Genomic DNA, 13,038 nt, shown 5'->3' on the forward strand with positions numbered 1-13,038 from the left:
CCCCTACAGCCTCCAGAAACGTATGCAGCACTGCTGTCTCCTTGATTTTAGCCCAGCGAGACGTGGGTTGGACTTCTAACCTACGTAACTGTAAGATTATAAATTAGTGTTGTTTTAAACCAGAAAGTTTGTGGTAATTTTTAATAGCAGCAATAGGATGCACCCACCAATATATGCACCCACTAAGTACCAGACATAATACTAGACATGAAGAAAGTGAGCATGAGCCTAAAAATTATTAGTCAGATAGGTTAGTCAAATATTTGAAAGGGGACACTAAAACCAGTGCCAGAAATTGAACCTTATTAGCTAGATCATTACTCAGGTGATGGCAAACTCAACAGCCAGGGAATTACTTTGATATTTCGTGCTGGAAATGACTGCTCTACAAAAAAGAGACAATCAAATATAGTTAAACTTGATTATGCATCAAAACAGTAGTATCAAATGTTGGGGGAAGATATCAGCATAACTAATTTATTTTACTGCAATCCCATCCCAACAAGTGTGAAACACGCATTAATAACAAAGGTTTAATTTGTCTATGAAGGCAACAAAACCAAACCGAAGGTTCCTTTTTGTTCATATGTCTACCGATAGCCACAACACTGCTAAGCTATGGGCAATGGAAGGAATAAGTAGTCTTTCATTAGAATCAAATTATAAACAAAGGTTTTACATATCCCAAATACTGTTGGGCATTTTCAAACACTACTGATGCAGTCTTTTAGGACAATTTTGGCATTATCTAAGAAAATAAAATATAATGCATTATTTGAACCAGATAATTCCATTTCTTTCTTTCTTTTTTTTTTTTTGAGATGGAGTCTCGCTGTGTCACCTAGGCTGGAGTGCAGTGGCGCGATCTCGGCTCAATGCAAGCTCCGCCTCCCGAGTTCATGCCATTCTCCTGCCTCAGCCTCCCGAGTAGCTGGGACTACAGGCACCTGCCACTACGTCCAGTAATTTTTTACATTTTTAGTAGAGATGGGGTTTCACCATGTTAGCCAGGATGATCTCGATCTCCTGACGTCGTGATCCGCCCACCTCGGCCTCCCAAAGTGCTGGGACTACAGGCATGAGCCACCACGCGCCACCCCAGATAATTCCATTTCTAAGAATTCATCTTACAGATACATGCATAGAAACATGCAAAGATATACAAATGAGCACCTTCACTTACTACAGTATTGTATATGATAGAAAAAAACCTAGAAAAAATCTAAATGTCTGTCACTAGGGGACTGATTAAATACATTACAGAATATTCATTCAACAGAACACTAAACAGTCTTAAGGAAAGAGGAGGTAGCTTTTTATTTTTGACATTGACAGATGTCTAAGTCTTGTTATTAAGTAACTAAAAGTTAGTCATGAGGGCCAGGCACAGTGGCTCACGCCTGTAATCCCAGCACTTTGGGAGGCCGAGGCGGGTGGATCACCTGAGGTCAGGAGTTCAAGACCAGCCTGGCCAATATGGTGAAACCCCATCTCTACAAAAATACAAAAATTAGCCGGGCATGATGGCGGGTGCCTGGAATCCCAGCTACCCGGAGGCTGACATGGGAGAATCACTTGGACCTGGGAGGCGGAGGTTGCAGTGATTCCAGATCGTGCCATTGCACTCTAGTCTGGGTGACAGAGCGAGACTCCATCTCAAAAAAATAATAAAACAAGAATACACAAGAAAAAGTTCATTATGACTGCTTCCAGGAAAAGGGACTGCAGTAGTTTTGAAACTTTCACCTTCATTTTGTAACATGCTGAGTAGTTTGGGAAAAAATACTTTTCAATAATAATTATGTGTCTTATAGTTTTAAATTCAATTTAAAATTGAAAAAAGTTCTTTTTTTTTTTTTTTTTTTTTTTAGAAACTTGATGTTTTACAAATAAAACTACAGAAATTTTTCTTATGTTGGTAACAATGTTCAGAACTGCAGAAAAGAAAACGGTGTGGAACGAACACATCTGAGCCTGAGTTCACACTTTGAGACTTCCCAGCTACATGGCATTGGCTAACAAGTTTAATCACGTTCAGCATAAATTTCTTTATTCAGTAGAAAGAAGATCAACACTCACACCTTACTGGGTCTGTAAGAAGATAAAATGAGATAATGGGCGCAGTGGCTCACGCCTGTAATCCCAGCACTTTGAGAGGCTGAGGCAGGAGGACTGCTTAAGGTCAGGAGTTCGAGACCAGCCTGGCCAACATGGTGAAACCTTGTCTCTACTGAAAATACAAAAAATTAGCCAGGCATGGTGGTGCATGCCTGTAATCCCAGCTATTCGGGAGGCTGAGGCAGGAGAATTGCTTGAATCTGGGAGGTGGAGACTGCAGTGAGCCCAGATCATGCCATTGCACTCCAGCCTGGGCGACAGAGTGAAACTCCATCTCGAAAAATAAATAAATAAACAAACAAAATAAAATAAAATAAAATAAGTGCTGCCAGGCATAGTGGTTCACTCCTGTAATCTCAGCACTTTAGAAAGCCAAAGTAGGAGGATCACTTGTGCCCGGGGGTTCCAGACCAGCCTGGGCAACATAGTGAAACCCCATCTCCACGCACACAAAAAATAAATTAGCCAGGCCTGGGAGTGAATACCTGTAGTCTCAACTACTTGGGAGGCTGAGGCGGGAGGACTGTTTGAGTCCAAGAGTTCAAGGCTGCAGTGAGCTATGACTGTACCACCGCACTCCAGCCTAGGAGACAGAGCAAGACTGTCTGAAAAAAAGAAAGCAAACAAAAAACCTGAAGTGGGCAGGGCACGGTGGCTCATGCCTGTAATCACAGCACTTTGGGAGGCTGAGGAGGGCTGATTGTTTGAGCCTATAAGTTCAAGACCAGCCTGGGCAATATTACAAAACCCCATCTCTACAAAAAAATATAAAAATTAGCCAGACGTGGTAGCAAGTACGTGTAGTCTCAGCTACTTGGGAGGCTGAGGTGGGAGAATCGCTTAAGCCTGGGAGGCTGAAGTTGCAGTGAGCGCGGTGGCTCATGCTTATAATCCCAGCACTTTGGGAGGCCAAGGCGGGCAGGAGTTCAAGACCACCCTGGCCATCCTGGTGAAACCCCATCTCTACTAAAAATGCAAAAATTAGCTGGGCGTGGTGGCAGGCACCTGTAATCCCAGTTACTTGGGAGACTGAGGCAGGAGAATTACTTGAACCCGGGAGATGGAGGTTGCAGTTAGCCGAGATCGCACCACTGCACTCCAACATGGGCGACAGTGCGAGACTCTGTTAAAAAACAAACAAACAAAAAACCCAATAAAATAAACAATAAAATACCTGAAGTGACTATGGAAAATGTAAGCATAAGAGAGACAGATAAAAGACATGTTGGAGAGAGAATATCTCCAAATAACCAACAAGAAAGTAGATGATCTTGCACCACTGCACTCCAGCCATGATCTAAGGCACCATTTTACATCTCTGGTTCAGAGATTACCATGTTCTTAGAGAAAACTTAGATTGCCTAGGACTTGTATTTGTAAGAGAGAGAAGGAATAAACTGGCTTGTCACCTTTAAAGCAAATGCACTGTCCCTGCTCCAGACTACTAAAATAATGGTGGCCCTTCTGTATTTACATTAGCTATTACAGGTGTAAATAACTCCTTGCTTGTACACATTCTTTCTCAGTATTTCCTGAATGTAAACCATATGTCAGCCACAGTTTTAGGCACTGGGGTTGCTTCACTGAACGAAGTTTTTGCCTTCACAGAGCTTATGTTCTTGTTGAAAGACAGGCAATACATATAATACATTGCCAGGAATAAGTGCTATGAAGAAAAATAAGGCACAATGGGCTGGGCATGGTGGCTCACGCCTGTAATCTCAGCACTTTGGGAGGCCAAGGAGGGTGGATCACCTGCAGTAAGGAGTTCAAGACCAGCCTGGCCAACATGGTGAAACCCCGTCCCTACTAAATACAAAAAATTAGCCAGGCATGGTGGTGGGCACCTGTAATCCCAGCTACTTGGGAGGCTGGGGCAGGAGCATCATCTGAACCCAGGGGGTGGTGGCTGGAGAGAGCCGAAACTGCAGCATTGCACTCCAGCCTGGGCAACAGAGTGAAACTCCATCTCAAAAAAAAAAAAAACAAAACAACAACAACAACAACAAAAAAAAGGAAAATAAGGCACAGTAAGAATATAGAATAGTAGAAATAGATGCTGTTTTATTTTTCATTTTATTTTATTTTTGAGACAGAGTCTTGCTCTGTCACCCAGGTTGGAGTGCAGTGGCACAATCTAAGCTCACTGCAAGCTCTGCCTCCTGGGTTCACGCATTCTCCTGCCTCAGCCTCCCGAGTAGCTGGGACTACAGGCGCCCATCACCACACCCTGCTAATTTTCAGTATTTTTAGTAGAGACGGGGTTTCATGGTGTTAGCCAGATGGTCTCCATCTCCTGACCTCGTGATCCGCCCACCTTGGTCTCCCAAAGTGCTGGGATTACAGGCGTGAGCCACCGCGCCCAGCTCAAATAGATGCTGTTTTAGATAAAAGTAGTCAGAAGAGATGACATGTGAAGAGAGACCTGAAAGGAGAGAGAGGCTGAGCCATGATGCCATCTGCAGAGGAAGAAGCAAGGACAAAGGTCCAAAGGCAGAATCAAGCTTGGTGGTTTGAAGAACATCCCGAGGGCTAGTATGGCCGAGGCAGAGCACACCACACCATACGAGGAGGAGAGTGGTGTCCGAGGCTGGAGGAGTAGACAGGGGCCAGGTTCTAGACCTTACAGGACCTAGTAGGCCATAAGGAAAACTCCAGATCTTAATCTAAGTATGATGGGAAACTACTGAAGATTTTCTGATGTTCTTTGTTTCCCTTCTATCCCAAAGGGAGTGACATGATCAGCTGTGCTTTTTAAGAGATTACTTTGGCTGCTCTGGAGATAACAGATCTAGGGGACAAAAGTAGAAGCAAGGAGACCAGGTAGGAAGCCACTGCATAGGTTCTGTAAAGAGATGAAGACAGTATTGACTGGAGTTACAGAAATGCAGGTGGAAAGACATGGCTGGATTCAGGAAACATTCTGGAAGTAGGGCTGACAAGTTATTGCTAGGTTGGGGATGAGATATGAGAGAAAGAGTCAAGAAGATACCAAAATTTTGGACCTGGGCAATTTTGTGAATGGGGGAAGATCAGGTGTGGTGGGGTAGAAAATCAAGAGTTTAGTTTAGGACATGATGTATTTGTGCTGACAGCTAAATGGTGATGTTCAGTAGGCAGTTGGATATGAGAGTCTGAAGTTCAGGGAGAAGTTGAAACTGCACATAAGATTTGAGAGTCTTTAGAATATAAAAGGTATTTTAGGCCCCAAGACTTCATAAGATCATCCGATGAACATACGTACAGAGGGAAGAAAAGGGGCACATCAACATCTAAGACTCATCAAGAAAAGGCAAATTCAGAAGAAGAGAATCAGAAGTCAGGGCAAGGGATTGAGAAGAAAAACCAGGAATGTGTGGTGGCTCTTCTGTATGCTAATGTATATAAGAGCTATTACAGGTGTAAAAAGTTGCTGGTTGCACACATTATCTCCCCCTTATTCAGTATTTCCTCAGTGTATACTATGTGTCAGCCACTCCTTTAGGTAAGCATGTAAGAAAATAGCTGAGTAAGATATGAAGACAAATGCTGGGCTGCTAAGAACTCAAAATTAGCGAGAAATGAGCATAGACTCCGGGTATCTTGACAAGAGTTGTAGGGATGAAGGATGAATTGGAGGGGGCTTAAAAGAAAAGGATGAGAGAGGAGACTCCATGAGCACAAATAACTCTTTTGGGGTGTCTGTCTGTAAAAGAGCCACACATACACACACAGACATGCCCCTTATTTTCACTTCTGCTATCAAGGAGTACAGCTGAGATGCAGGTTTTACCTTACACCCTGCTCCTTAACATTTTGGAATGCAAAGTTGTTCTAATTTGTGATGAGAGCAACTCGCGAGCCCTCTTATTTATTCTTCACTATCAGAGCGCCTTCTGTTTACTTTCACCAGTGTGGCTTCTAAACTGCAACAACTGCTGAACCCCACAGCTCGTTCTAATCCCTCCTCAACAGTGCAGCTGCCATTTCTCATCTACCTCGCCTCTGTTTTTTCTGATTCTTTTCTTCTGCTTATCTTTTTTCTTGTCTCTTGTTGCCCCGTACTTTTTGCTTTTTGATGCCTGCCCATTAAAGCTGACCTTTTAGATATATCTAAACTGGTTACAAAGACAGCGAGGATGATTTCCCCTTGCATAACGCAGCATGACTACAGTAGATAAGCAGGAATGATCTCTGAAATTATGGCTCTTCTCATCCACTGTGCACCTTTTCTGAGGGCCTAAGGGCTGATTCACTAATGCGTTAGTCAAAGCTTAAAGACATGGAAGTCTGAGGCTTCCTTTAGGCTTAGTCCCCAGATGACTAACATATTACTGAATACTATAAGGATTCATTGAGAAATGTCTAGTGTGGCATTTACCTAAGTAGGCAAGCCCAACATAGTATGGTAGATGCTTTCATAAAGGAATTCAGGAATGCTACGGAAGCACATAGAACAGCTTATTCAAATTTGGGCATCCCAGAAGCTTCACTGAGAAAATGATGTTTATATTATGATGAGTATGACTCAGCTAGACTCGAGTGTTGGGGGAAGAACAGCATGTGCAAAGGCCCAGAAGAAGTGAGAACACAGCATATTTGGGGAAGCTCACAAAAGCTAAGTCAGTATGGCTGTGTGTGTTATTCTAGGGTGAGGGTGGGGTATTCAAGGATGACCAGAGATAAGGCTAGAGAGGAAGGGCCAGGTCACGTAAGATATATTCAAGAATCTGTCTCCCTTCCCCAACTAAAACCTTGTCAATATAAAGAGGCTGGACCATATCCTGGGATATGCACCAAACTACTAAAGGTAGCTTTCTCTGGGGAGTGAGAGTGCACAGAGGTGGGGGGATTTCACTTTATTACTTTAAATACTCCCATGCTGCCATGGTGCATGTTTATTTTTACAATGCCATGCATTATTTCTGAATTCAATTTTTTTTTTTTTTTTTTTTTGAGGTAGAGTCTCACTCTGTCACACAAGCTGGAGTGCAGTGGCATGATCTTGGGTCACCAGAACCTCCACCTCCCGGTCTCAAGCGATTCTCCCACCTCAGACTCCCAAGTAGCTTGGATTACAGGTGCGTACCACCATGCCTGGCTAATTTTTTAGTATTTTAGTAGAGATGGGGTTTTACCATGTTGCCCAGGATGGTTTCAAAATTTTTAATTACATAAAACAAAGGACGAGAACAGGAAGCTGTGGCAATAATAAGGTGGCCTGAATTAGAGTAATGATAGTAACTATGGGAAAAAGTAAAATATAATTAGTAAAACAAAGATCTTGGTAAGGGCTAAGGGAGACAAAGGAATTAAAGACAACTAGATTTCTGACATGAACAAATAGGTAGTTAGTTGTATTAGTTTGTTTTCACGCTGCTGATAAAGACATGCCCGAGACTGGGCAATTTATAAAGGAAAGAGGTTTAATGGAGGACTCACAGGTCCACGTGGCTGGGGAAGCCTCACAATTATGGTGGAGGAGATTTGAGTGGGGACACAGTCAAACCATATCAACAGTGGTTGGTAGTATCTTTCATTACATTAGCAATAATACGGCTTGATGCAATTTAGGGGTAAAAATGAGTTTCAACTTGGTCATTTTAGCTTGAAGTACTCAGGAGACATTCACACTGAATTAAAAGTTATAGGCTGGGTGTGGTGGCTCATGCCTGTAATCCCAACACTTTGGGAGGTCGAGGCTGGTGGATCACCAGGTCAGGAGTTTGAGACCATCCTGGCCAATACAGTGAAACCCCATCTCTACTAAAAATACAAAAATTAGCCGGGCAAGGTGGCATGTGATTGTAGTCCCAGCTACTCGGGAGGCTGAGGCAGAAGAATTGTTTGAACCCGGGAGGCGGAGGTTGCAGTGAGCCGAGATTGCGCCACTGCACCACAGCCTGGCGACAGAGCGAGACTCCAACTCAAAAAAAAAAAAAAAAAAAGGTCTTAAATCTACAACTCTGGAGAAAAAAAATACTTACAAAAGGAATGCAGATCCTCTCAGCATATATATGGTAACTGATGTCCTGAGACAAGATGAGGGTGCTCAGGTGTATGTAGAGAGTTTAAAAAAACTGGAACAGAAGGTGGAATTCTAAAACTGAATTTCTTAGACTGATGTACGGTCTACCTGCATTATACTCTCCTAAGGAGTCTGATAAAAACGCAGAATCCCTGGCTTTACCACCAACCTACTGAATCAGATACACTGGATGTCCTGGAAATCCGCATTTTAAGCAAACAACTCCCAACTCCCCAATTATTTCTGTGCAAGGTAAAGTCTGAGAACTACTGATTTAGAGGGTGAGTATGAAAAAGAGCAAGGGCAAAAAAACAAAAACAACAAAGTTGAGAAGGAGATGAGCTGGCCAGGCGTGGTGGCTTACGCCCGTAATCCCAGTACTTTGGGAGGCCAAGGCAGGTGATTGCTTCAGCTCAGGAGATCAAGATCAGCCTAGGTGACACGGTGAAACCTCGTCTCTTCAAAAAAATACAAAAATTATATGGGTGTGGTGGCACATGCCCGTAGTCCCAGCTACATGGGAGCCTGAGGCGGGAGGATCACTTGAGCCCAAGAGTTCAAGGTTACAATGAGCCATAATCATGCCACTGAACTCTAGCCTGAGCAACATGATATAACCCCATCTCTACAAAAAATAAAAAATAAAAAAACTAGCCAGGTGTGGTGGCGTGCACTTGTAGTTCCAGGTACTAGGGAGGCTGTGGTGGGAAGATCACTTGAGCCCAGGAGTTCAAGGTCACGGTGAGCTATGATGGTGCCACTGTACTCTAGCCTGGGTGACAGAGTGACCTTTAAAAAATAAAAAACATTATGGCGGGGTGCGGTGGCTCATGCCTGTAATCCCAGCACTTTGGGAGGCTGAGGCAGGCGGATCACCTGAGGTCAGGAGTTTGAGACCAGCCTGACCAGGAGAAACCCCATCTCTACTAAAAATATAAAATTAGCCAGGCGTGGGGGCGCATGCCTATAATCCCAGTTATTCATGAGGCTGAGGCAGGAGAATCACTTGAACCCAGGAGGCAGAAGTTGAGGGGAGCCGAGATCATGCCATTGTACTCCAGCCTGGGCAACAAGAGCAAAACTCTGTCTCAAAAAATAAATAAATAAATAAATAAAACATAAAAAATAAAATTGAAAAATTGAAAAAGTAACTGGGAAAATTATTTAACGTTCTAATTTATCTCTATATATTTCCAAGCTCCTTTCACTGCCCTATAGTATAAACAAAGTCCGAATCTGGGTAATTTATAAGAAGAAAAATAATAGTGGATATCTGAAAAATGGACTGAATGAGAATCACTTTGAAGTGAAGGTCTTGGACAAACTGCAAAGGTTTGGCAGATGCCTGGCAAATTAGTGAATAACCGCCATGACCTGTCCAGGTGTAACTAAATTCCGGAAGTGTATAAACATAGAAATAGTCTTCTATGACAAAAAAAGATGAGTTACTTTTGAAAAGCGCAGAAATAAAGCTGTCAGCTTCACAGTGCCATATGGATGCTCTCTCCCAGATTAACCAAATTACTTAACATCAGACCAAAATTAAACCAGGCCTTCGCTTACAAGCTATTAATGGCTGGGCACAATGGCTCGCACCTATAATCCCAGCACTTTGGGAGGCCAAGGTAGGAGGATTGCTTGAAGCCTGAAGTTTGAGACCAGCCTGGCCGACAAGAAACCCTGTCCCTACTAAAAATACAAAAATTAGCTGGGTGTGGTGGTGCTAATACCTGTATTAGCACTCAAATACCTGTAGTCCCAGATATTTGAGAGGCTGAGGCAGGAGAATCGCTTAAACCCAGGAGGCCGATGTTGCAGTGAGCCGGAATCACACCATTGCACTCCAGCCTGCGTGATAAAGTCAGACTCCGTCTCTCTTAAAAAAAAAGAGGATCTGTACTCTGAAGATATTGGCCTGACTGAAAGGCAAAATGATTAAGTAAATGCCAAATGAACTCACACTTATTTAGGATCCTTTCACACCCACTTACCCTGAATCTTACATTATCACAAAACATTCTATGGAGATAAAGCAAACTGGAAAAGAAGATATCTTTACTTCATTATTACCATTTTTGCTTTTATGTTTCTTTGTAGTCCTTCATTTATAGGTATTATGAGAGGAAAAAAATGTACTTGAAACTTACTGAGTACAAAGTGCTCACCTGCATGCTACTGCAGACTAATCCATTTTTACTTACTATTGCTACCAAATGCCACACATTAGTTACATGACTTTGAGTGACTTTCTCTCTTAGGAGTTGTACTATATAATCTTTAAGAATGTTTTCCAAATCTGAAAGTCTACAGTTCTAAGTAAGATTGGAGAAGAGGGAAATGGTGACAAAGAATACAAATATTCAAATGTACAAGACAGCTGATACAGATGATACTCTTTATTTACTTAAATTTTTAGCCCTCCACTTCTGAAGAAAAAGAATATCCAGAGGCAGAGAACTCAGTGCTAGCAATACAACTTCTTGATTCAATAAGGCCACAGCTAACAAACTGGTAACATTTCAAGAGTTTCTCTTGTTAGCTGCTACCTAGAACATGGAACATACATTTTTTTCAACGAAATGATGTGCTATAGAGTGGTTACGCTCTTAGGCAAATTCACAAAAGTTTAACCTTTGATGCAAGTAAATTGCCAGACACTTGATAAAAAACAGAAAATAGAAAGTAGATATTGCCAAACTAGTGATTAAGCAAAAACAACCTCAAAATGAAACAACACAAAATTTATCCTGAAACCTATTTTTTACAAAGTCAACCAAAAGATCCACTGGCCTGATGATGCTAGTGATCCTTTTAGTGACTAGGTTATAATAGCTCACTTCTTAAGTCCATGGGGTCCAAGTTAAGGACCCTTGCTTAAATAAAGTGAGACGGCCTTACTAGGTTCCAGGTACCAGCGACAGAGACTAGGGCATCAGAGGTATGTCAAAGCCCAAAGCTAAGAAAACAGCACAGAGCCAAAGAGGAGAAGAGGGGGTTTCTCTTTCCTCTGACACCAGTGGAAAAGGAGCTTAGTGACTAGAATGTTCTCTCCACATTCCAGCTCCAGGATTCCCTGGACTATATTTGGGAATTCAGTGGCAGCTCAGTAAACATAACCTAAAAATTGGGGAAGGTATGCTTCCTAGCTGAGGCAAGGATTGTGAAATGCAACAACTTGCTGGGCATGGTGGCACAAGCCTGTAGTCCCCACTACTCAGGAGGCTGAGGTGGGAAGATCAATTGAAGCTGCAATGCATGGGAATAACCATGCACTTCAGCCTGGGCAATAAAGACCCCCATCTCTAAAAGAGAAAGAAATAATTCCTTTAACTGCCATGCCACGTAATGGACACCAGCTGCTGCCTGCAGCAGCCCAGCTCTGATTGTGAAGAGGTTGCCTGCAGGAATGTATGCTCCTTGCTCTTACTTAAGCCCCCCTTTAAACCCACCAAAGGATGTACCATTTCCAATACATATGCATGTTGACAAGTCTGCAGTATGTAACTGGTGGGTGCCTATCTTTATTGTCTGCTAAACCTTGAAATATAAAAAATCAAATGAATTTTCATCTCTCCTGGTAAAGACTCCTTGCTGTGCTTAAAAAGTTATAATGGCCGAGCACAGTGGCTCACACCTGTAATCCCAGCACTTTGGGAGGCAGAGGCGGGCGGATCACAAGGTTAGGAGTTCAAGACCAGCCTGTCCAGTATGGTGAAACTCCGTCTTTACTAAAAATACACACACACACAAATTAGCCTGGCGTGGTGGCGCGTGCCTGTAATCCCAGCTACTCCGGAGGCTGACGCAGGAGAACTGCTTGAACCTGCGAGGCAGAGGTTGCAGTGAGCCGAGATAGCGCCATTGCACTCCAGCCTGGGCAACAAGAGTGAAACTCCGTCTCAAAAAAAAAAAGAAAGTTATAATGATCGAAAATGTCCGCTTAAATCTGTATTTTGGGCAATTCAGATTTTTAAGCCATAAGTACTTCTTTACGATCACTGTGGAAAACAATGACCCATGTATCTAATTTGGATAGGTTTAATATCAAAGGTTCTCAAAAGGTATGTATATACCAATCTAATTTTCTAAAAGCTGTCAATCCAGTTAGCCCTTAGCCCTTTCCCTGGTAGTAGGTCACTTTAAAACTGAAATCACACTTTTGCTTTCAAATATTGTAACCAAGAATAAGTAGCAAGAATTTGGTATGTCAGTTAGGACAAAGTAGACAGATGGTCCCCACCTTTCCATGGTTCAACTTAGATTTCTTGACTTTACAATGTTGCAAAAGTGATACTCATTTGGTAGCAACTGTACTGTGTCCATACAACCATTCTGTTTTTCACTTTCAGTGAAGTATTCATGAATTACATGAGGTATTTTGACACTTTATTGTAAAAGAGGCTGTTAGATGATTTTGCCCAAATTTTGGCTAATGTAAGTGTTGTGAGCAGTTTAAGGTAGGTTAGGCTAAGCTACAATGCTTGCTAGATGCATTAAACGCATTTTTGACTTACAGTATTTTTGACTTACAATGGGTTTATCAGCACATAACCCCTTCATAAGCTGAGAAGCATCTGTATTTACTAAGCTTTTAATTAGTTATGTTTCTGAATGTACAAATAAATCTGCAATATATATGGATTTCATATACTAAAAGGATATTTCAAGTCCTTAAGTACAGTATACCCAAATGTGATAATTAATCACGACCTAAATTGAGAGTTTGTATTCTACCTATATACAAATTACTGCCAGGAAGGGAAGCATGGGTCATGCACAATCAGCTATCAGAGTGGAACTCAGCAGCTCACCACAGCACCCAACTCCTTTACTTTATTCAGATGTGGCACCTTTTCTTCAGATTAAATCCAACTTTCGTCCCCTGGTCTCTTATTGTTACACTGTAGACACCA

The 13,038-nt window shown here is 42.3% G+C and overlaps 2 protein-coding genes across 8 annotated transcripts in view; both read right to left on the reverse strand.

Annotated features, from left to right (window-relative positions):
- Nucleotides 1-13,038, reverse strand: part of TTC17 (tetratricopeptide repeat domain 17) — a 139,182-nt gene that overhangs the window by 124,051 nt on the left and 2,093 nt on the right. The window lies entirely within an intron of this gene.
- LOC135967181 (protein GVQW1-like) lies at nucleotides 1,253-8,334 on the reverse strand. The gene is made up of 4 exons (XM_065529297.2): nucleotides 8,295-8,334; nucleotides 7,865-8,023; nucleotides 5,389-5,396; nucleotides 1,253-1,491 (listed from the first exon to the last, which is right to left on the reverse strand). Exons 1-4 carry the CDS (start codon nucleotides 8,332-8,334, stop codon nucleotides 1,372-1,374), a joined length of 327 nt encoding a protein of 108 aa, XP_065385369.1. The 3' UTR covers nucleotides 1,253-1,371.

Source organism: Macaca fascicularis, chromosome 14, assembly GCF_037993035.2.
Source record: "Macaca fascicularis isolate 582-1 chromosome 14, T2T-MFA8v1.1".
In the NCBI taxonomy this organism is placed as follows: domain Eukaryota; kingdom Metazoa; phylum Chordata; class Mammalia; order Primates; family Cercopithecidae; genus Macaca; species Macaca fascicularis.